This window comes from Aythya fuligula, chromosome 18 (assembly GCF_009819795.1).
Source record: "Aythya fuligula isolate bAytFul2 chromosome 18, bAytFul2.pri, whole genome shotgun sequence".
NCBI classification, from domain to species: Eukaryota; Metazoa; Chordata; class Aves; order Anseriformes; family Anatidae; genus Aythya; species Aythya fuligula.
In genome coordinates, this window is record NC_045576.1 from 12,176,693 (window position 1) to 12,200,366 (window position 23,674).

Here is a 23,674-nt window from a genome sequence, read left to right on the forward strand (position 1 = left end):
CTAACAGAACTGCTCTGCTCTCTTGAAGGCTATTTGTGCTTGTACATGGAGAAGGATGAGCTGCTCGGCACCACGCTTATCCTCGCCTGGGTCCCAAACTCCCGCATTCAGAGGCAGGATGAAGAAGCCCTGCGCTACATCACTCCCGAGAGCTCCCCTGTCCGGAAAGCTCCCCGCAAGCGTGGTCGCCACACTCAGGGTTTCGGCATTGTCCAGCAGGCTTCTCCCCCCGAGCAGAAAGGGGCAGTGATCCTGAAAGAAGACATCTTGACTGCATCGCAGCTCGTAAAAGATGGGGCTTACATCAGTTCCCCTTCTTCGGAAGGGGAGAAGCTGTCCCAGTGCTGCCCGGCCGCAGACGGCGCCCGCAGCTCCCCGCAGCCTGCCCACAGTGACTCAGGAATCCTCTCGACAATCAGTTCTCAGGACGAGCAGAACAGGTCGGAGCTGTCGGTGGAGGGGACGGAGGAAGGTCTGGACTGCAGGCCGGAGCTGGGGGAGGATGAGGGCTCCTTGGAGCTGTCTGCTGATGATGTGAGCAGGGACAGTACTTTTGACTCTGATTCTGATGCCTTCTCTTCCCCGTTCTGCCTCTCTCCCATTAGCGAAGCCCTTGGGAAAAGCAGTAGTTCAGTATTTCTGGATAATGAAAGCAGGTGAGTTCATCCTTTACTCCAGTTTCTGGGTGAATAGTTCGGGTGCTGGCTGCTGAGCCTGGGGATGCTGGAGGAAATGGAGAAGTTTGACACTGGCATTGAGCTGAACGCCGTGTCTGGCTTCAGACTTGCTTTAATTCCTCCTCTACTACGACACCTGTGTAATTTACAGGAAATTGCTTGTTGGCTGGTCCTGCTTCTGCTCGGTGAACCTTCGCCTTGTCCATCGCGCAGGGCTGTGCATGTGTGGGTCTTTCAGATGAACTGTCTTCAGCCCTGGCAGCAGCATTACTAAATTAGAATGGTCCTTTGTTGGTCTAATTGGCTCTGCTGAGGAGATGTGCTAGTTGCTTCTTGTGGAGAGCCACATCAAAGCGTCTGTTTGACTTCCTGCGAGCCTTGGCTATCTGTAAGGCACTGTGGTGACACCGAGTCTGCGTGTGGTAGCTTGTTGTGCTGGTGCTCACAACAAGGTCCCACTTACGACAGAAATATTAATTCTGACATGTTCAACCTGGATATTTTAGGCAACACTGGTATATCAAAATATCAACGCTTCTCAATGGTATCTGCAGTAAGCGCCATGAAGGGGAAAGAGGGCATCTTGGCAAAGCAGAAATTCATCATAATGCACCTTATTACTTACAGTATTACTTACTGTACTGATCCGCAGTGTTTCTGGCTTTCTGGTCTGTGGGCTCTGGAGCGTGTCACTCGGTTCCATCTTGGAGAGGACACGTGTGTTTATGAAGCACTGTAGGGCTGATCTTAAGGATGGAGCTGAACTTTGAAGCTACACCTGAAATTAGGAAAAACAAGTTCTCCTTTGTGTGTGTCAGCAACGTTGTCTGCATGGAAACTTGACCCTGGAAGAGGTTTTGCCTCTATTCTACGGGCTAATCGCAAAGCCAGGGGGTGCCAGTCAGAGGCTTGTGAAGGAGGTATTGTAACTGATTTACCTCTTTCTGAGTATTTTAAAACACTTCAGTGCAATCATTCTCAGAAATCTTACTAGCTTTGCATTTGGTACGTGTCCTAGCAGCATGCTTAAAATGAGCTGCAAGCCCGCAGGGTGTCTGGGGCTGGGTGGGCAGCAGTTTGAGCAGCGTTGTCCTGTCCCATCCCGTCCCACCGCAGCTCTCCCAGGCTGCAGAACAGCATCGCAAGCAGCTGCAGCGTGCTCACGAGGGGTGTCTGGTTTCCAAATTGTGTTGAGCATCATCAGTTTGAAAGCATCCCTTTTAGCCTGCAAAGTGTGGTGTCGGTCTTTTTTTTTTTAAAAAAAAAAAAAAAAAAAAAAACTGTGGATAGGATTGTTATAAGACTTTGGGAACACTTGACAAATGTTATCAAACATACCTTGAAAAATTTGAGAGAAGTCTTTGAGTGTTTAAATATCTTTTCTATGAACTGTCCCTATTTTCTTCTTCCATTCTTTGTGGGCTGATTGACTCAGGGAAATACATTTTGCAGTTTTGCTTCTGTTTGCTCCTAGGTGTGTTTTCTGATTCAAATTTTATTCTAGCTCTGGGCTACTCTTGGGTGGTTGAACCTTTAGTTGCACGTGCCTTTGGAGCACATTGTGTCAGCCTTGGTTTTAAAAACAGAAAGCTGTAAGATCCATTGCCACCAACACCTTGGTTTGTTTAAGAAACATTTTTTTCCTTGAAGCACCACTGACACTGAGCATGTTTGACCTGCTTCTCCCACTGTAAGAAAAAAAAAAAGCTGATTATTTTTTTAAAAAAGTATTGCAATCTGAACTTTTGTAAGTGATCATCAGTCAGGATAATGTTTTGAATTAACTCAGAGAAGCTCCTATTCCTTTCACTTTTTGGTGATAATATCTGTGTTCTTAGTCATACACTCATTGCCAAGGAGTGTATTGCAAGGCGGTTGTGATACTGACCTATGGTATAAAGGGTAGTTGACTTTTTTTTGTAAATAAAACACAATTAAAGTGCTTCTGTGAACGCTTCAGAGTTCCAGCAATAAGCTTCCTAACGGAGGACTGTTCCTCCCTCTCGCCGTGTGTGGGAGGGAGGCTGTGGCCTCCTCTGCGGCCGGGTCCATCCCACACGCTGGGCAGGGGATCGTTATCCCCGCTGTAGTGGTTAGCAGGAGGGCTACCAAGGGATGTGCTTGGAATCCTTTCCCAGCTGCTGAAGACCAGGAGCTCGAGCTCCTCTCAGGAGATCCCAGCCACGAGGCCACGTGCAGCATCCGGGCCCTTGACCTTGAGGGCGCGCGGCGTTGGGAGGCAAGGAACGCTGCGGTTTTGCCATTTGGCAGCACGGATGCCCTGAGCTGCTGGCAGCTGCAGGGAGGGAAGGAAATGCAGCTCGCTGCATCTCCTGCCTGCAGCCCTTCCCTGCTGCCTTCCCAGCCCAGCTCGGGCGAGCCCTCTGCCGGCTCTGCCCGGCTGCTGCTGGCGGCTGCAGCGCTGCAGTGGCTGCCTTCAAAATGCACCGCCGATGGTCGCGGGAGGCTGCTCTTCCTCTTTTTCACTTATTTATTTATATATATAATTTTAACCTCCCCTGGCAGCAGTCTGGGAGCCTGTTACAGTGGATGTGGCACTCCTCATTTGCAGCAGATTAATAAAACAGACCTTTCATTGTTTGGGACTTCAGACTTGAAAGGCTTTTGTCCACTGTGTCCATTTTTTTGTGCCAGTTTGTTCTTCCCTATAGAGCCCCGTGCATGATATCTGCGGATCCATGTGCTGCTTACAAACTGTTGGAGTCAGATTTTGTGTAGAATACCCTGCAAAAATCTTGTCAAAAAGCATGCTCTGATTTCCTGCGTTCATCCCAGCTTTTTAGGGGGCAGGGGCTGCTGTTTCAGAAGTCACTACCAGCTTGGAAACAGCTTCCTTGTTTCTTAAGGGTGGTGGTTTTTTTATTTTTTTTTTATTTTTTTATTTATTTTTTTCTCTGCTGGCAGCTTCCCATCTGAGGCAGAATTGGAGTGCGAACAAAGTTTGTGCTGCTGGCAGCTTGTTTCAGCTCCTCTCCCTCCCTACCCTCCGGTCACCGCCCCCTCCCTCCAAAGAGGAACGAATGTTTCTGGTTATTTCCCTCGGCTTTGGGGAGTTGTTAGGACGAGAACTCTGCTTTTCTCTGTGATTGTTTCAAAAGCTGAGGCAACACATTGCACGGGTGTTTCGGTTCAGCCGTCCTTTCTCTGCGGTTAGACGCGGTCAGGAATGGAAAAAGGTGATGCTGGGGAAGAATCGGGATGTACGTTTAGGCTTGGATCAGCTGAGATCAAGATGGGCATGGCTCAGCTACGTGCCCAGACCTCTGTGTGTCCATGAGTCCATCTGTCCTCCTGAACCTGCCTCGTGGAGCACCCTCGGAGCACTATCGGGGATGGCCCGGCGGAGGGAGGGAGCTTGAGGAGGGTGCTGGTGTGTGCAAGGCAGGGACGGTGAAGGAGGAGGGGGGCACAGGCTTGGAAGCGTTCAGGCTGCACAATGAGTCAGTCATGTTAAGTCAACAACTCGCTTTTTAGAACATAAGGAAATAAAAACATATCCATTGTTAATTTTTTTTTCTCTTTGCTTCCCAGTTTGAAAGGCTGCCAGGGCTCCCAAGCAGCGATCAATGCTTTCCCTCCACTTACCCAGTTCCTAAGGCTAAGAGCGGAGGGAATGTCGCATCACCAGCCTGCACGTTCTTGCTTCTCTGTGTAGATGAGCCTGGCGTTTCTGGACCGTGCACTCTGCTCTCGTGGAACTGTGGCTTTGCTCTCTTGGCTTTTGTGTCTTTGTCAGTTCCAGCACCGTGGTTCCTGTGGGCAGGTAGCTAACACGGGAAATGGCCGCAATGGTAGCGGCTTTGCACAGGCTGCATTTGTGTAGGAAAGGAGGGACACTGGAAGTAAAATTTTTTTTCTCTTTCATTCTCCCTTATCACTTATTTTTTGCTATGTTGCCCGTCAGGAAACATTTGCCATGATCTGAAGGGCGCTAATTGAGGACAACAGGACTCCATACCCAGCATAGGTTTGTTGCTGCCCTGCTAAATTACTCGGCGTCCATTTCCCCATCAGTAAAGTGAAACTAAAAGCCTTTCGTTACATCCTGGTGACCAAATAGCATCTGACACCTATACAGTGTCTTTCAACCAGTACTTCTGAAGTTATTTTAACTGGCCGTGACATCAGATCTATAGCAATCGGCTGCTGAAGCACTTAGTGCTCTGGAAGTGATGGTTTTAATTTTTTGTGATCTCTGGTTAACAGGAGCTTTCCCTAGCAGTGGGCGGTAGAGCTGCAAAAGGCATTTCACTGCAGCAGCAAACCACACTTGTTACCTGATTTGTTACCATACAAAAACGCTCAAGAGGACAAATGCTGGCACCGGTGTGCTTCACTGACCAGAGGCTGGGGCGTCAGTCTGTGGTCAGGGCCTGGGAGATGAACAAGCCACGGCTGGAGCTGCGCCAGCACAGCCACGGTGATGGAGCGGCCACCAGCCCGTGCTCTATGGCTGTTGCTGCAAGAAATGAGTAGAAGCAAAGAGCAACGTGGGCAGCGTGGTCACGGGTACCAGTAGGCCTATCCCTGATTCAAAGAGCAAACGTCTTTCATAGGAAAGGAATCGTTTTAGTAGCTAGTAGCAAAAGTAATGAAACCTCTTCGTAACGGAGCTAAACTGTGGCATGGTTCTCATGCTCCTAAGCTGACATGAATTCACATGAACAACTATTACAGAGAGTTTAGGCAAAGCACATGCCACAAGAAGAAAGCCCTTTGGTGCACTTGATGCAATTTCTGCAGATGTGTTGCACGTCCTGTTGTTCAGCCTCTTCCCAGGGAGCTAATCAATAAATTACCTCCTCAGGAGGGAGCGGAGGCGCAGAGCCGCGGAGGGTGGCAGCAGCTGCAGGAGCGGGTGGTGACAGAGCGGGCGGTGTTGCATCATGTTGTTTTGGCAGCTCACCTTTGTGCTTTTCAGACCTCTGCAGAATAAACGGGAGGCAGCATTACAGGGGAAATGAGCTGAAATTAGCGTGAGCTGGCAGGAGCTCTGGAGTCATCAAGAGGCTGGGAATTCATCGCTGTCGTAACAGAGGTGATTATGTTCGTAGGACCAGGGGAATTGGTCAGTGACTTCAACACCTCCTGTAGGGCCGTGCAGCACCTTGTGTCATGCTGTCTTACTTCTGATGACTTCAGCCTCGGGGATGAGCACAGGGAATGCCACTCTACCCCTCACTCAGGCCCTGGGTTAGGGCGATTGATCGGTGATGTAGCGCTGAAGTACCTCATTCCATTCACACCCAAACCACTGCCCAGCAGGAATATCCCCAAATCCTTCTTCCCTGGATCTGTGGGGGCAGGCTCAAGCCCTGTGCAAGGGGGGAATTTCAGGGCCACCGAGCTGGGATGTGGGAGGACAGCCTGCCTTGGCTGCTGGCTGTCAGCGCACCGGGTAATCCATTCAAGTCCTTACCGGCTGCAGAGCTGAGGAGGTTGGACAGATCCAAGAGATTGCGGAGGCATACGGCTCTATCTTGCTTTATATAAATATTTGAACAGCAAGAACATTAATTATGGCAGGTTTGTTTTTTTTCTCCTCCGTTGGTTGGCTGCCAGCTTTCTGGGGAAGAAAATAGTGACAGCTAACTGGAGAGCTAGAGTTACAGCTAGAGGGATTGTGCAGCTATTTATTTTGGGTTTTAATTGAGGAACAGGCAGAGACCGGGCTGAAGACGGAGGTTCCCTCAGCTCGCTGCTATGGAGGGGGAACAGCTTGGCCCGGAGCGGCCCCCGAAGGCTGCGGGGAGCTGCGGGGCTCCGGCACGGGGCAGGCAGGAGCCGAGACCCCCGGGGCCGGGGGCTGGGGGCCGGGGGGAGCCTCGGGGCTGCCTCCTCGGGCCGGGCTGGGCGCTGCGAGGCCGCCAGGGGGCGGGCGCCGATCGGCCGCGGGGCCGGGGCCTGAGGGCTGGCGGCCGGGGCCTGGCTCGGGGCCTGGCGGCGGCACCGGGCGAAAGGCCGGGGCCGAGCCGAGAGCGGCGGCTGCTGGGTCGGGGAGGCACCGAGCCCCGCAGCCTGTTCCCAGGGTGTCCCCGCGTTGCTGCTGTTACTTATTGATGGCATCGCAACGGCCAGAAACCCTGAGCGAGAGCGGAGATAAATCCTGCTGGCGGGTCTCCATCGCTTTGTGAGGGAAGAATTGCTTTAACTGGATTGGAATAAAGAGCACGGCCCCTCGAAAAGTGCAACAACAGTATATGCAAATAAATCTGCGTGGTCTCTGTCTTCTTGGCTCGGTCCGTGCAATTATAACAGCATTAAGCATTTACAATAACTCCGAAACATGCTTTTAGCCAGCTCGCCTTTTTCCTCTCCCTTTTCTGCTACTTGAAGAAAGCTTTCCCCTTGGGAAATCCTCATTGTCTTGTGGCAGCAGTGAAACTCTCGCTGGGTGGTGTTGGCTGTGCTAATACTGGGTCAGCGGCAGTGCAGAGTCCGGGGAGTTGGTTAACTTTGCCTGTCAGTAGAAAGTTCCCCCTGAAATTCCCAATTCATTGCTTAGAGCCAAGTGTACGAGAACAAAGGTAATCTTCGGGGCTTTCAAGGGACCGAGGTTTTGAAGGCTTGATTGTAATTAGCATAATTAGTGTAGAATTTTATTTTTGCATGGATAGAACTGAAAGAGAAAAGCAAAATAATCCATTGATTTTAAATATAAAATAAACACTGGTAAGAAAGGTCCTCTTTTCTCGTCTGGAATAGGCTGAAAAGCAAACATTCTTTTGGGGGCTTTGCTGAGAAATCACTTTTTCCATCTAAGGAATTTTTTTTAAGTGTTGCGTTTCGATTGATTTATTAATGAGCTAAAGCCTAGGCACGAGGTGCCCCTTCTCTGTATGGATTGTAAAACTCTGCCGTTCAGCTTTCGGAATATTTTCCTTCCGTAACGTGAAGGTAACATTTGCATCATTGAGCAGCGAATGCTCGGCTCTAAATGATTTGTTGTGTTTGGCTTCTCGGGAGCTGTGTGTATTTTATTCATAAGCATCGAACTGCTATTTCTGCCCCTGCCACCTAACTGCAACAAAAAGTCACAGAGAAAAACTTGCTCGGGTTTTACCTAAGCAGCCTACACCTGTCCAGAAGTCTGAGCTGTGAAAAAAAGATTGCTTGTCTTGTAGCTGAACGAACGCATATATCACATTGCAGACTTTGGCTGGATAAAAGAGATTAAAGCACACATTAATTCACTACAACCCTCTGATTTTTTTTTTCCCTTCCCATTTACATTCAAAATAATCAACTCGAGAATTCTCCATTTATTTTGTTTTCCTTTCGGTTTAATTTACAGTGGTTCAGGGCAACCCTTCGGAGGTGAACTGGGCTGCTTTAATAACGCTCCCCTATTGCTGCCTAAAATTGCTCGGCTTCCCTTCAGGCCCCAGGGATGTGGAGGAAGGGGCCGGGAGGCAGCAAAGCGAGGAAAATGGCACGGGCAGGGTGGGGGCACAAGGGCTGGTGGCCTGGAGACAGGGTGTCATAAGCACGGGTGGCAGGAGCCCTGTAAAACAGCAAATTGTTTTGATCTTTATTTCTCAAGGACAAACCAATTACGCCTATCAGAAGGCAAAGCTGTATAATCGGGTTTCCTTGAGTCCCTCGTTGCTTTTCTGTTAAAATGTTTTATTTGTCAGGCTGGCGTTCGTGGAGTTGATGTTAGTCCAGAGCCCCGTCCGTGGTCGTGAACTTGCTGTTCCAGCCCAAGGTCAGAGGACGGATGCTGGGGCTGCTGCTCTGGCACGGTGCGTGCCGATTAGGTGGCCGTGTGTCTGCAGCTGGAGCCACCGACCTGCTTTGAGCTCCTTCCCCAAACCGGGGCGGCAATGGATCCCAGTACATTTGAGATGAAACCAGCTTGTTCTTTGAATATCCCTAATAACATTAATGATGAGTAACTAGCAATAATACTCTGACTTTTAGAAGTGCTGTTGAATCTGCTTGCTGGTGCTGGGCATGAAAGGATACAATTATTTTTCATAACCTTTTATTTTCCCTTTACGGCAAGCTAAGCAAAGCAAGTTTGTCAGAGGCAGAGTGCTCCTAATTTGGTCTCCAGTGACCTCTGGCGCGGTGATTGGCAGTCGGCTGTCAGGAAGGAACTTGTGCCTGTGAGATAGAAATGAGCAGAACAAATGCCGTAGGACAGCTCCAGTTCCCTCGAGGACACGGGCTAAAAAAGGTGAAAGAAGTGCAATTACAGGAGGTTTTCAGCACAGAAAGTTAATTAGCTACTAAATAGCGTTTAGTGCAGTTCAACGTGGGGAAATTTATGTTTTGAAAGCAAACAGATCAATGGCAAGCCTGTGGAACAAGCTTTTGGAAAGTCCATGTTGACATTCATGTACTTTGTACCCTAACGTCCTGTGCAGTTTTTCACAGGTTTCCCTAACAAATAGAGTTGGGTTTGTTTCCTTGGGTTGGCAGATGTGTAGGTACACTTCCACACCAGGATGTTTTGACGTTTAATGTCAGGGATTCTGGTCGGGCTTTCATCCGGGCTCAGTACCTTCATGCCTTTTTCCCTGTTCACTGAGGTCAGCATAAATTGATTCTGTTTGGGGTCTCTAAGGCAGAGGAACTTCAAATTCCAAATATTTTCAGTCGGATGGTGAATTTAATATAGTTCTTAGCCTAGTTACCAGTTCACAATGATCAGAGGCGAGTAGCTGGTGTGACTGCAGGGTTTTGCTGTCAACTTTGGGTTTGCGTGGCCGTGCTGCCCTGTGCGTGTCCTTCCATCCCTTCTCTGCAGCGTCATGAGCAGAAATATTTTGACAAAATGTTTCATTCTAAATTACCAATCCGTTTTCTTTTGCACTTCTTTCATATATTGCTGAAATCAGCATGTTTCACAAATCGTTATACATGCATATTGTCAAGGACACTCTCTTGTTTATCAGAACAATAGATTTGGGTTCCAGCTACCCAGCACAGCCTCACTGGGTGCAATTGCTACACTAAATTTTTAGGCATTTCAGAATAGCTTTGAACTTTTATTGATGGATTATTTATTTGGAGCTATCTGTCATGGGCGGTTTAGGCAGCTGATGCTGCCGTGAGCTGTTTCACCTTGCTGGAAAGAAGAGGAACCTGGAAGGTCAGTGCCTGTGCGGAATAGTGGAGAAACAGAGAAACGCTAACCCCTGGGGAGGAAAAGGGGCATGTAATTCCCATTACACGGACGCTCATACATTATGATGATACTTATTGTCTGTAAACGACGCTTCACAAGCCGGCATGCAGGAATAGACGGGGCTGTTAAGGGAAAGCTGTTATTACTGAAGGCGTGCTTTAGTACCGTGGTGCTGGAGAGCCAACTGGTGAGGGTTTGGCTCTTGCAAGAGGCTCTGGGAGTCGGCTGGTGGATGCCAACAGCTTAGATAACAGCCACATCCCTGCCAAGATCTTCAGCCCCTTTCCCTCTTATAATTACATTTGTCACATCTTGTCATAAAATGAGTTATTAGATCTTTGTTGCTGAAATAGCCCTCCCGTGTAATGGGTGCAGGTCTCTGCCCTGGTTCTGTAACAGGAATAATAATTGGTTTCGTGTCTCTTTATGCCGTAGGAGCACAGAAATGCTTTGACCGAGCAGTAAGTCAGCCCTGCTGCTGCTCGCCGACCCGTGTGGGGCCAGAGCAGGATCCTGCCCCAGCAGGAGGACGGCACTGGTGGCACCTGGACGTTTTCCTTCTCAGGGGCAGCCAAATATCCTGGAATGTAGCTGAGGTTGTTTGCTGCAGCTGATTGTTGAGAAAATACATCACCGCCAGATCTTGCTCACCGGCAAGCACGAGATGTATTTAGTGACAAGAGAGTAATGGGGCTTAAGCAAGGAGGAAGGTGGAATTGGAACCATGCCTATGGCCGTGGGGTTCCTGCCTCAGGTTTTGCTAATCCTCCTTGTAATTTTGTTCCCTGTCCCTTCTGTTCCCGCGGGGCCTTGCACTTGTTCTCCCGTGTTGCTGAGCGGTGCTGCCCGCTAGCTGGTGGTCTGCTTTTCCTGGATGCCGTGACCCAAAGTCTCTCTGAACTGTTCCTCCAGCTATTTGCCTTGCCATGCTTCAGCTCCCTTCTTTTGCAGGGCGCTGGTGTAAATCCCTCATCTACCAGATATAATAGTCTGGCCTTCATAAATAATAAATGGGAAAATTCTTCCCCTGTGTCTGTATATCTTGTGTGCCTGGATAGAGGACTCCCCAGCAGCCACAGAATTAGCATTGAGCATACTACTTGTTGCTACTTAGGAACAGAATGATCTCAATATTAAAATTCTTTTAAGAATAAGGCCAACAGTTTTGAATATTTTCATTACTTTTTTTTCCAATGATTATATACAGGAAAAAGTGATGCTACACACTGAGTTTTTTCCTCAATTCCCACAGTGACTAAACACACACAGTGTATGAGGTGGCGCTCTCTGCATCTCTGCTAAATATGGACGGACGTGTTTGTAGATCCCTCCAAAGGGCATGGTGTGCACAGGTGTCTCTTTCAGATTTTGTACTCTACATCAGTGAAAGCACTGGAATTTCCCTGAGCTGCACACCCGAAGGCACTGCGCTCATGCTTGTTGGCTTTTTGCTGTCCGGAAGGGGTAAATCCAGGCACACGTGTTGCTTCAGATGGCTTCTCTGTGTGTCAATGCCTGCACGAGCTTGTAACTAGTGACTAAAAGCGAACTGTAAATATTTGTCTGGAAGAAACATTTCCAGAAAGTAGAACGGTGCCAGCACCTTTGTGCCTGGGCTCTGCAGCCTCTGAGCTACAGGTAGGTAACGGCGCGCCTGGAGCAGGTTTTGGTTGCGCAGCTGGCAATGCCCTCCCGTCTTCAGGAGATGCACGGTGTCCCAGCTCCAAGCAAGCCCACCCAGCTCTATCCCTAAATACCATTTCTATCCCTAAACACCACTTCTTGGCCGTTCCCTCCCCGCTGGCAGCTCGAGGTGATGCTCTTGAACCATGGGCTCACTGCCTGCTGCAAGGAGAGAACCGCACGAGAGCGCTCCTGCAGAGAGCCAGTCCTCCAGCTCTTTGTCACACCGACCAGTGCATCTTTGCAAGAGTTTTAGAAAGTTGGTTGCCTCTGCTTGGTCTTTAAGCTCGTTTGAGTCATCTCTTCCAGGAAAATCCTGTGTAACCAGCTGTGGCTGTTCCTGAGCGTTGCTTCACAAATACCAGCTGCTTACAGCCAGCCGGCCAGCACGGGTGTCTTGCACCGGGGCTCCTATTGCTTTTGCATTACCATGAGATACAGAGTGGTTTAGGAGTGTTATGGTTTGCAGCTTTATCTGAAAATAACACTTGATTTTTCACAAAGGCTGGTACAGTTTTCAAGGAAAAGTTCACAAGTTGCAGGTGATGGCGTGTGGCTGTGTGAGACTGGACGTCTCCCAGCATCTTGCCAACATAAACTGCCGTCACTCTTCTTTGAGTGAGTTTGTGTCTGTCCCGTGATCTCCACTCACATGGCAATACTGCAGTGTCACTTCTCAGACCTCCACCTCAGCATGGCTTGAATGCCATTTTGCTTTGATGCTTCCTGAAAAAACGGAGTAGCAGAACCTCACGAGCAGGGCCACGAGGCTGCTCTTTTAGCTGAAAGTGAGACAGCCTTGGTCTCATCTACATAATGCTGCAGACCTCGAGAAGGGGGCTTGGGGATTTATTTCCCATGCGTGTGGGCGCTGAGGTTTCGAGCCAACCATTTGAACTAGGCTGCTCGCAGGGGCTCAGTTAAAAATTTAACCCCCAACTAAGTGGGATGTCCGGGGACCTGGCCATTGGAATGCAATGACCTGAACCATGGGGAGATGCTGCAAAGGGGGCTCGTCCCCGTGGAAGAGGCACTGCAGCCAGGCTTGGAAGGCATACTGATGTGGTGTGCTGCAGATGCATGCTGAGTGTGTGATTTTCAGCGTTCAGTGCCTACATTGTTAGATAAGCGGATTAGAAAACATTGCATAAAGTGGCATTGCAGGGGGCTGTCTTTATACCTGCTACTCGCCTTGTTTTGCAAACCCTGATTTCACAGCGGAACCCATTCAGAGCTTGCGCTGAGATTGTTCACATGTATTGGCCTTTTTAAGAATCAAGGGGTCACAGTTTCAGATTCACTTAATTCTCAAAGCAGTGATATTTTTCTTTTGGGATTGGGGCTGGTGGCGGGCATGTGTGTTTTTTTTAATCTAGACTCAGTTTATTCATAAAGATAGGTATCTGGGGCTCTGTGGGCTCCTGGCTTACTGGTGCATGGATGGATTCCCTTTCCCTGCTTTGTGGTGGGTGAAAGAGCTCATGTGTGATTTCCCACTCCGTAACTCTCCAAAGTTCCAAGTTTGCAAATGGAAAGCATTTGTCTGAAGGTCACACTCATGAATCCAGGCTTGTTGGGCCCATTTGCAATGGGGAAGTTCAGGGGAAGCACCTTTGGATCTCACTGGGTTCGGAGAGCGTTTGCCAAACGTGGATGTACCTGTCCCTCCGTGCCCATGCCAAGCAGCTGAGCTGCCTGCTAAGGGCTTGCTTCAGCTGGGGGCGAGCTGACGCTCACATCTTGCCCTCTCAGAAGTGTTTTCTGGGGTGGTTTTCACTCTCCCCAGTTCTGTTGACAACAGACCAAAGCTAGGACCGTTTGCTGGGACGGTAGGGAGTTGATTTAAATAAAAATAATTTAATCGCTCTCGTAGGCTGTCTGTTATTGATTCCTTAGACCTGCGCTGAATTCTAATCTCAGAGCTCTGCCAGAAGATTTGTAGCTTGTAGCACCCGTGGTTGTTGCGTGTAACTGCAGTCTCTGGCTGCTCTTTTCTCCTCCACGCTCTCGTCTGCAGGGACACGTGTGACAACCGCACCACCTGCTCCACCAGCTCCGCGTCCAGCCTCGACACCAGTGCCCAGTCCCAGGAGAACAACGGGCAAACGCAGAGCGCCAGGTGGGATGAGCAGCAGAAGGTCTTTGCCCTCGAGCAGATCTGCGGTGTCTTCAGAGTGGACCTGGGACAGATGAGATCCCTGCGCCTTTTCTTTAGGTAACGTCTTATTTTTTTCTGCGGTGTCTGTGTGTGCTCTGGAGCAGTGCGCAGCGGGCTCGGTGGAGGCAGGTGGCTTCTGCAGTCCTCCCTGGAAGGCTTTCCCTAGTGGTCGTCTCCAGGAAAGCGAGTGTCAGCCTCCCCCAGGAGAGCTTCTGGGTTACAGTAATAGGGCCTAAAGGATTTTTTTTTTCCCGAGCAAGGTGAAGGTGCTGATGCTTCTCTCAGCTGTCTCACCAAAACACATTTAAAATAGCCTGGAGGTGTGGAGAACATCTCTTTGCCTGTGGTACCTTTTCTCTTGGCTGCCCCTCACTGGGGCTCCCCTAGAGTCTAACTGCTCTTAGTCTCTTCAATGAGCTTCCAAATTATTACAGCAGTTAAAACGTTTTTCAATGTTTCAACATTTCAAAACATTTTTACTCTCTCTTGTTGCTCTCACTCTCTGCTTCCTTAGAGTGCTGTGCACGACCAAGTCCACGCATCTCTAGGAGCTGACTTTGGGAGCTGGCTTAATGTTGCTGGGACAGATTCCTTGTTGTGTTTTTTTTTTTTTGTTCTCTGAGGAAGACAAATGTAATTCCGTGATGTGGTGGAAGGGTAGAAGTTGCCAGGCACAAGTGAAGCTCCTTGAGGAAATGAACTTGCAACAGTCCTCTAGTCACTATGGCCACATCCAGAGCTGTAAAATGATTTCTGCCCCATTTGAAGGGACAACTTCTTTGTAATTGCTTTCCTCTCTCTGTCATCTGATGTCTCCCCTTCCTGCTGGGCCTCTCCCTGTCCTGGGAAACGAACGTGGGTTGTTCTCCCTGCTTGTTTTGTCCCACAGCGATGAGGCCTGCACCTGTGGACAACTGGTTGTTGCAAGCCGGGAGAGTCAGTACAAGATCTTCCATTTTCACCATGGTGGCCTGGATAAGCTGTCGGAGGTGTTCCAGCAGTGGAAGTACTGCACAGAGACCCATCTCAAGGACCAGGTACCTGGCCAGGTTCACGAGGCAAAGAGCTTCATTACTGCAGGTGTTTCACGCTCAGGTTCTCAGCCAGCAGAAGGTGTTGGAGAAACGAAGCTGCGAGTTCACGTCACTGAGTCGGGCAGAAAGCTACAACGTGCTGGAGGTTGTTAGGACGCAGCTGCAAGTCAGATGTGAGATCTCTCTTGTACTCACTTATCCTCCTCCATTCCTGTTCTGCCTGTGGAATATGGGGGAAGATAAGCCAGAAAACTCGCTTAGGTAGTTATTTTGCTAGATATGGCAACCAGACAGGTCAGCGTTGTGCTTTAGGCATGTAAGGTGGTTGGGAATCTGCAGTGGTAGGTCTGAAATTCTGTCAGAGTCTTTCATCCATTTTGTGAAGCATAGCACACTGCATTTGAAAATGTTTTGACAAGGCATCTTGCCATATTTTGTTCAATCTACATACAAATGTGATAAGAGCTCTTTAATTATCTGTTTAAGATACTGTATGTGCTTATTAGAAACAGTGATTTTTAAATTTCCATCCTTCCCACAGAGCCCCCTGCTGCTTTTCTTATTATGGTCGCATGGGCTCACTTTTTGCATTGAACAACCTTTGATTTTTAAATTAAATGTCAGCTGCAGTCTTGCACTGGGATCATGAGTGCCCTTAGAGAGCCTGGCAGTGCAGTTCCCTGCTTGCCTAACAGCAATCCCTTTGTATATGGCCAATCATATGTAATTTATTGCAGGCATTCCTGGCAGGGTGAAGTTTTGCTGTAAGCAGCATTAATTCAGTTTCAGGTCAGGGATAAGACTGGGGGAGGAATGGAAACAGTTTTTTTGAAAGATGAAGCTGTTTTGTGGTACTCGGATTTTTAATTATTCTAATCACTCTCGCTATTGTAATGATTGGAATTAAAAAAAAAAAAAACACTCTCCAAGTACTGCGCCTCAGTGCTTAATCGTACAAGAACCATGCAAAAAGGTTTTCCTGCTCTGAAAATGGCTGGGTTTCATACTCTGCTGCTATCTCTGGCTCTTGCCTCCATTTTTTGTTTTGTTTTGTTTCGTTTTCCCCCATTCAGCAGCTTACTGATGAGAAAACGTGCATGCAATTCTCCATCCGTCGTCCTAAGCTGCCCTCCTCAGAGACCCACCCGGAGGAGAACACGTACAGGCGTCTGGACGTGTCTGCCTGGCTCAATCACCTGAACGAAGCTGGGCAGGTGGAGGAGGAGTACAAGCTGCAGAAGGTGAGAGGGGTGGCTGCTGCTGCTGCTCTTTTGATCTGCTCTCTCCTGCCATGGAGTGTGAGTCCCCAGGTGGAAGCTGCGATTGTTTGCTTTCGTGCTGGGGGCATGCGCTGGGTGTTTGAGAGCGTAAGGACTTGCTCCCAGTGCTTGGCTGGAGGTCTTGCTGGGACCACAGCTGGGTCTGCTGCAGGGCAGTGGAGCACCTCAGTGATGGAGGAGGGCGTGCTGTCAGCTTCTGCAGCCCGCTGGAATGAGCAAACCAAAGTGTCGGGTGGTTGGCACCTCTGCAACAGTGGCGTGGACAAATCAGAGAAAGAAAAATTGGGATTCCTGTATGAAAAAATGCAGGGCTTGCAGGGGAGCACTGGGTCCAGGTCCTGAGAGAGGAGTTTGCAGTGAAATGCAGTGTCTCCAAGATTGGGGATTAAGCCGTGACATGAGAACGACACGTTAATCATAGAGCCTCTCCAGGGGGGGTTATTGACATTGAAATGAGCCCGATTTGTGTCTCGTCTGGGAATAGAAGGCCAGCACTTTCCCTCTAAACATGTGCAAATTGCAGGAGCTTGAATCAAGGCGTCACTTGTCAGGAAAGAACTGCAAAGCCACCAAAGCATAGTAGCAGGCAGTTTCTTGTTGCTGTTTTTGGGAATGTTAAAACTGAGCCAGTCATAACTTTTGCTCCTTCTTCCAGGCCATTTTCTTCGGTGGGATTGATATTTCCATCCGTGGGGAGGTGTGGCCCTTCCTGCTGCACTACTACAGCTATGAGTCCACCTCTGAAGAGAGGGAGGCGCTGAGAGTACAGAAGAGGAAAGAATACTTTGAGATCCAGGAGAAAAGGTAATAGATTCAGCCTCTGCTGCTCATCTCTCCTTAGGTCTGACGTAGAATGGCACCACAAGTGACTTAGAGTCTCTGCCTGGACAGAAGTGCTGGGTGCAGGAGGTGTTGGCATGCACAGCTGACCTTGTGCGGATCTGGAGCTAATACCATACAGCTCAAGTATTATCTTACCTGGGTTCTTGAAACAGGCTCACCACTACCACGTAGGGAAGCTTATTTCAGACTACAAGCTTGACGTGCTTGGTTTAGCACACTACAGGTGAAAATGGGAGCGCATGTTTCTTTATAGATATATCTGGATGTAAAAATAGGGACAAAGTTATATCTAATTCAAGGAAGTAATTTCTGCAATAACCGTACATTGTAAACTACTTGTGTAAATTTAAGCTGGAGAGAGACAGTCAAAATATTAATTAGGAGTCAGTCAAAACAGAGTGGTGAGTTCTGGTGTGCCACCCCCAAGGAGCAGTGGAGAGCATTTTCAGCTGCTCCTGAAGTGGAGTTTATCACAGAAAGCATGTCGTGTCATCCCATTCATAACTCAAGAAGCTCCTTCTAGTAATCCCTTTGGACAGAAAATGTGCTCTTCCAGGCAGACCTCTTGTCTCTTTTTCAGCTGGTGAGAAAACTCTGCACAGAAATAGTTTTTCTCTTAAAATTGAAGCTGAAATAAATCTGTTTGTTCCTTGTGGCAATCATATTCCTATTATGTCAACATACTCCTGTTGCTGTTCAATTTTCAGGCTTTCAATGACTCCAGATGAGCAGAAGGATTTCTGGCGTAAAGTACAGTTCACGGTAGACAAAGATGTTGTGAGGACTGACCGCAGCAACCAGTTCTTTCGAGGGGAGGACAACCCAAATGTGGAAACAATGAGGTGAAGTGGCTGATCCTAGTGTAGAAAACCCATTAATCCCCCTGGCCCAGGTTGCCTCAGTAGCTGCTTTGGGAATGCTGAAGAGCATCATACATATAGTGGCTGGTACCAAACAATGCAAAACCACTTTTTACCTGGTACTTTCACTGCTTCTTTAGCCATTTACTTGACGATATGATAACCCTGCTCCTATCACCTTGCTTCCATTCATACGTAGGCATATAAGAGGTGTGAGCCTTCTGTGGCTGTGGGGGGTAGTGAGTGCTGTAGTGGGGTCATGGGCAGTTGCTTCGGTCTGTGGTTCTCCTGATGGGGTGGAGGACCAGCACAGACTGCCTCATGGCTGTGTGACTTGTAAATGTGTGCCTATGAAACCACTGGATTTTATCGAACAGGATGGCTCGGAGCCTCATGATTTGAAGTGTAGGCATCACCTCTCCTTCTCCATGGCTCCTTCATTTTTGTCATCTTAGTCTATGTAAATTCTCATTTTCTGTTTATACTCTGGTGTCTGTGTACACAAAGCCTTCTGCTGGAGTTTTTTTCACCACGCTGATGTTTGCAGCAGGGGTTATCCGTACGTGTTACAGCACCTTACAATAGTGTTGTGTGCCTTTGTAGCTGAGATAAACTGTGGTGCTTGTTCCCACTGCACTGCTCCCAGTGGGCTTGCCTCCAGCTGGAAAACAAGAGCCTAAGGCGTTCTGTTCAAATCCACTGCCTCAAACTGCTGTGTGCTGTTCAGAGTCCTTGTCATTCAGCAAGGAGTCCCTCCGAACTAATCCAAAATGCTGTAATCCTGGTGTTTGCGTATCTTTGCTATGCTTCTGGATACATTTCTTGTAGGGAAAGCAGTTCTGCAGGATGCAAGATGCTGTACAGGTGCTCAAAAAGCCTCCAGGTGGAATTGCAAGATAATCTTTTAGACAGCAGGAGTGATCTGTTACCCTTTTGCACTTGGCCTGACTCAGCCTGTATTATAGGAGCTGGGGTGGAAGGGCTGGGCACACGCCAAGCTGTGATGAGCCTTCTCCACATCTCACCTCTCCGTTTGCATGTCTTCTCCAGGAGGATCTTGCTGAACTATGCAGTGTTTAACCCAACAATTGGATATTCCCAAGGAATGTCTGACCTGGTAGCCCCAATCCTGGCAGAGGTCCTAGATGAGTCGGATACGTTCTGGTGCTTTGTGGGATTGATGCAGAACACGATCTTCATCAGCTCACCCCGGGATGAGGATATGGAGAAACAACTGGTGAGGCTGAGTGCTGAGCTGTTTAGTCCTTTCTTTAACTTCTTTCCCAGTCAGATTAGAAGAATACCCACCATAAAGCAGTTGTCTGGGCTGTTGGTTCCAGCATGCAGAATCACACTCCAAGGCTACAAAATACCTGATGGATAAAATTAATCCCAGGTGACTGAGGCACTCCAGGAGCAGTTACAGCCAATAAATTGTCAGAGTAAAATTGCCTCGGCTACACTGAAGGATGCTGATTCAAGGAATCTTTTATGATCAAATGTATTTAGGATGGTGCTTTCTTTTTCTCTGCACTGCTCTCAGGCAGACAGAAGGCTCACTGGTTTGTTTCTTTCCTGCTTTAGGGGCGTTTGGTGTGAATGAGGCAGAGCAGTTGAACTACAGCCCTCTTCATGGGCTTTTATGAAGCCCATTTTGAAGCCCATTTCTAATAAATTATTTTAATGATGTCCAAATGAAAAGCCTTGTGCATCTGACAGAATTACTTGAAGTAATGTCACCTTACTCAAAAATGGGAACTTTTTAGTTTAATATTAATTCCAGTAGTTTACTGGTTAAAAACCTGGAAAATACATTTTACATCTGAACAATCCTGTCCAGGTCACGATGGCACCAATTTAAAGTGGTAAACCTGTGGTGGAAACCTCATGGGACGCTGCTGGTGAGGCGCAGTTAGTTAACGTACAGATTTATCTCTGTAATGTGCCTGTAACAGTCAGCCTTTCTAAAATCATTTCCACATTGCTCAGCTTCTGCTGAAATGAAATATTGTAGATAGCTGCGTCCTTTCTTTTCTCGAGTTTTTAAGGCTCTAGCTTCATGCTGCTTCCCTCAGCCTGACTCTCTCCCCTTCTTTCTTTTCACAATGTAGCTGTCATGGGATTTTCTTTTCACCCTCCCTCCTTCCTTGTGAAATAGCTGCAGTGGCCTGGGAGCTCCAGCCACTAATGACAGACCCAAACGTGCTCCTGGCTGTGCTGTAACAAGCTGGCTGCGAACAGGCCTGTGTGCAAGCTGGAGCTTTTTGTCAGAAGGGAGAGCTGGGGCCAGCCCTGCTGGAGCCTAGGTCTGGCACGCGGTGGGGGGCTCGCGGGGTGGCGAGGGCGCCGCGAGGCAGCGGCTGAGCTGAGAGCATCTTTTCCAGATGTACCTGCGGGAGCTGCTGCGGCTCATGCACCCACGCTTCTACCAGCACCTTTCTTCCTTGGGAGAGGATGGCCTGCAGATGCTTTTCTGTCACCGCTGGATCCTGCTGTGTTTTAAACGGGAGTTTCCCGACGCTGAGGCGTTGCGCATGTGGGAGGCGTGCTGGGCTCACTACCAGGTTAGACACTGGGAGGAGGGTACGGCTCACGCCGGGCAGCAGCCTGCCCTTTGCTGGGTCCTCACCCTCTCATTGAGTGTTGCAGGATTTCCCTAAAGGCTCATAGTACCAAAGCATCCAAAATAAGTTTGATTGCAAGCATTCCCTCTTCTACAACACTTTCCTGCCTGGGACTATGACATGTTTTAGTCGTAGCCGTGCTCTAGTTTGATTTGCTGTGGCTCACCTTGAAAGAAACCAAAAGTGATGCAAACTGCAATGGAGCTGCCTCATTAAGGAATTGGGGGGCTCCTTTTACTGCCCACAGACCGATCAGCTCAGATGGTCCCCACTTCATTTAAAATGCAGTTTGTTTGCCATAGTACTGAATTCCGTAAGTATTCTGACCATTTGCAGCCATGACACCTGAGAAGTCTTTCTCAGCAGCTTTAATTCCCTCTGGGCATTTTCCAGCAACCTGTGAGATGTCTCGGGGAGATTTGGAGTAGATACATTCGTGTTTGTAGACGTTACAGAGGGCCTGTAACTGTCAGAGGTGTATATCTGTCGAGCAGAAGGACGGATGCCTGCTTCTTTTACTTGGGAATGTCTGGGCTTTAAAAGGAGGCTTTCCAGAAAGTGCTGAGCATCCACTTCTGAGGTTCAGACTTCTCTTTAACAGCTGGACAATGTCTGCTTTGAAAGCTGTGGTCCAAGCCATGCTCCCACACTTTAAAGGCAAGAGACTTTGACTCAGCCGTGATTCAGAATCTACCAGCAACTCACTTTCTGAGTACCACTAGGCAGAACTGCCAGGAGCAGAAAATCCCTGCTAAGGACACGCTTGTGAAGGGTGGGGAGCTCTCTGCCAGGTCTCTGCCTCCACCTGCTGTAATCCAGCCCCTGTTTTCTCCTTGCAGACAGACTACTTCCACCTCTTCATCTGCGTGGCCATCGTGGTGATTTACGGGGACGATGTCATTGAGCAGCAGCTGGCCACTGACCAGATGCTGCTGCACTTCAGCAACCTGGCTATGCACATGAACGGAGAACTCGTACTCAGGAAGGTAAACACTTGCATGCTGATGGGGGCCAAGTCTCAGGTCCAGGAGATGAATCAGAGCATCGAGAAAATGAGGGACTGATGCTTAATCTTCTGTATGCCCCTTCCTGTCTGGAGCCTGGAAGAACAGGATGCTGCTATTTGCTTGGAAGCAGTTTTTCACAAAAAAAAAAAAAAAAAAAAAAAAAAAGAAAAAAAAGAGGTAGTTATAGAGTGCCTAGGAGGTCACAGCACGGTTGGGGTGACCCTTGCACAGGCTCAGGGAATCAGCAGACAGAGCTGGTCATCTTTGTGCCAGGGTCCCCAGTCCATCTGGGGCTGGGATGCCCACAGAACATGCAGGGTGCTGCAGCGGGCACAGCACCACCTCTCCCCGTGCTGCTCTCTGTGCAGGGAGGCCAGGGGCTGAGCTTGCAGTGGGGCTGGGCAGCAGAACAACCTTACAGGCACTGAGACACACTGCAAGCAGCAGCACTGAGCCTGGACTGCTGCAGCTGAGCAGCAAATCCACATGTTGTGCTGCTGAGAGGCAGGAATCCGGTGCTGAGAGCAGCTGCTTCTAAATTCACCTGCTGGCAGCATCTCCAGCTTTGAGTTCAGGAGGAAGTTTTGGCTCCTGTAGCATAGCTGAGCTGCAGCATAGACAGGAGCATGCTGGCAACCCCTGTGCTTTGGACTCGCCCTCTGGTGACGAGGAAATGACTTTGTCTCTCTCCTCTCTAGGCGAGGAGCCTGCTCTATCAGTTCCACCTGTTACCCCGCATCCCCTGCAGCCTGCACGACCTGTGCAAGCTGTGCGGGACAGGAATGTGGGACAGCGGCTTCATCCCCGCCGTGGAGTGCTCTGGCCATCACCCAGAGTCTGAGAGCTGCCCGTACGGGGGACTGGCGGAAGAGTCTTCTCCTAAACCAGGAAGCGAAGGCAAGAGAGGCTCGAGAACACGGGACGTCTTCGCCTTCCGAAAATAGCCAGAGAGGAACAGGGCGCGACAGCGGAAGAGGGAAGGGCAGGAAGGATGTTCATGGGAAAATATGCTGAAGAGAAAAATGGAGAGATGGCTTGGTGAGGCTCCTGGGAGGACTGAAAGGTGAAGAATGGAAGAGGAGTGGGTTCGGTCTACAGGAGAAGCAAACGTCAGTGCACGGTGGTGCAACCTGAGCGAAACGCAGCAAACCAGGAGCAGTGCCTGCGCGAGTTTGGATTTGGTTTTCTTAGAAACAAGAAGTGTTTCTAGACCTTAACAAGGACTTTTTATTCTGCCTCTGGGATTTGACTGGTTAGCAACCAGAATTTGTTACTTGCTGATGAGAAATGAGAACACTAAAGAGGGCCAAGTACAACCAGCAGCATTTGTGGGTCAGGTGGAAGGAGCAGAGCTGTGGCAAAGCCTCTCTGCAGTGTCCCTTCATCAGAGCACACATGCACTCTTGCTTCAACCAAAACAATGCAGCTTAGTGGCTTCTCTCTAAAGCCATGATGATCATTTTAATTATAATCTGCCAAAAATAAACCTGCAAACTGTTGGGATTGCAGGGAAGGTATCTGCTCTGTTGGCGAGGAAGAACTGGTCACCTAAAGGTCTTGCCTCTTGTTCTTTCTTTTTTTATACAGTATGCCTGTCGGCATGTTGTTGCTTTTTAGTGTGTTTTGTGGTTTTTTTTTCCATTTGTACAGAAAGTGTACAGCCACAGGTCTTAAAGCACTGCTGTTCTGTAGGCAGGGGATTTCACAGCCACCTTTCCAAGGTTACTTCTTCATGACATTACAGCAAAGCTGCTTCTTTATGCTGACAGCCACAGACTTCAGACACTTGTTTATGGAATTCTGTTCTTCCCAGTGTATTTCCCAATCTGTTCCCTTTGGCTCTTCTCAATTACAGCATTTTTTCTGTCCTTATTTATCTTTGCTATAGGCTGTAGCAAATGTGCTCCGACTGGACTCTGGGCTCCTCAGCTGGTGCCCCTGGTACATACTCTTCCCCATACTGAAATGAAAACAAAACTTGGTTTGTTGTAGCCATTTTTGCTGTCTTTGATAAACGTTTCCCTTGAAGTATTTTTGAAAGGACAGCACATTTCCACTGCTGTCTTCTATAAAACTTGCCACCACGAAGTGGAGCGGGGGGCCTTGAGCGCAGCTGTGTTGCCAAACACGGAACGACCTTACCAAACCCAGTGGCATCCAAAGGTGTGTCCTGAGCCGAAGCTCGTGCCAAACAGCCTGGACAATTGCTTCCTTTAGGAATGAAAACAGGTGAGGTGGCCGTGGGCTGTGCTGCCTCCGCTGCTTCCTTCTGCACAGCGTATGAAGCCTCGCAGTCTTTTCTTTTCCCTCACACGGAGGTGCCGCCCCGGCAGGGTGGGCAGCACGTGCTC

The 23,674-nt window shown here is 48.9% G+C and overlaps 1 protein-coding gene across 3 annotated transcripts in view; it reads left to right on the forward strand.

The window, feature by feature from the left end:
* Positions 1–23,301, forward strand: part of TBC1D16 (TBC1 domain family member 16) — a 30,767-nt gene extending 7,466 nt beyond the window's left edge. For 2 of the 3 annotated variants that reach the window (XM_032199987.1, XM_032199988.1), the window contains exons 3-12: positions 29–656; positions 13,535–13,732; positions 14,565–14,712; positions 15,783–15,950; positions 16,645–16,793; positions 17,540–17,674; positions 18,743–18,929; positions 20,077–20,256; positions 21,156–21,302; positions 22,022–23,301. In XM_032199987.1, coding sequence (XP_032055878.1) covers positions 29–656; positions 13,535–13,732; positions 14,565–14,712; positions 15,783–15,950; positions 16,645–16,793; positions 17,540–17,674; positions 18,743–18,929; positions 20,077–20,256; positions 21,156–21,302; positions 22,022–22,267 — 2,186 coding nt within the window. In that variant the 3' untranslated portion in view covers positions 22,268–23,301. The remainder of the gene's footprint in view (positions 1–28; positions 657–13,534; positions 13,733–14,564; positions 14,713–15,782; positions 15,951–16,644; positions 16,794–17,539; positions 17,675–18,742; positions 18,930–20,076; positions 20,257–21,155; positions 21,303–22,021) is intronic. The other variant, XM_032199990.1, reaches the window with a different exon arrangement.
* Positions 23,302–23,674: the final 373 nt, after the last annotated feature.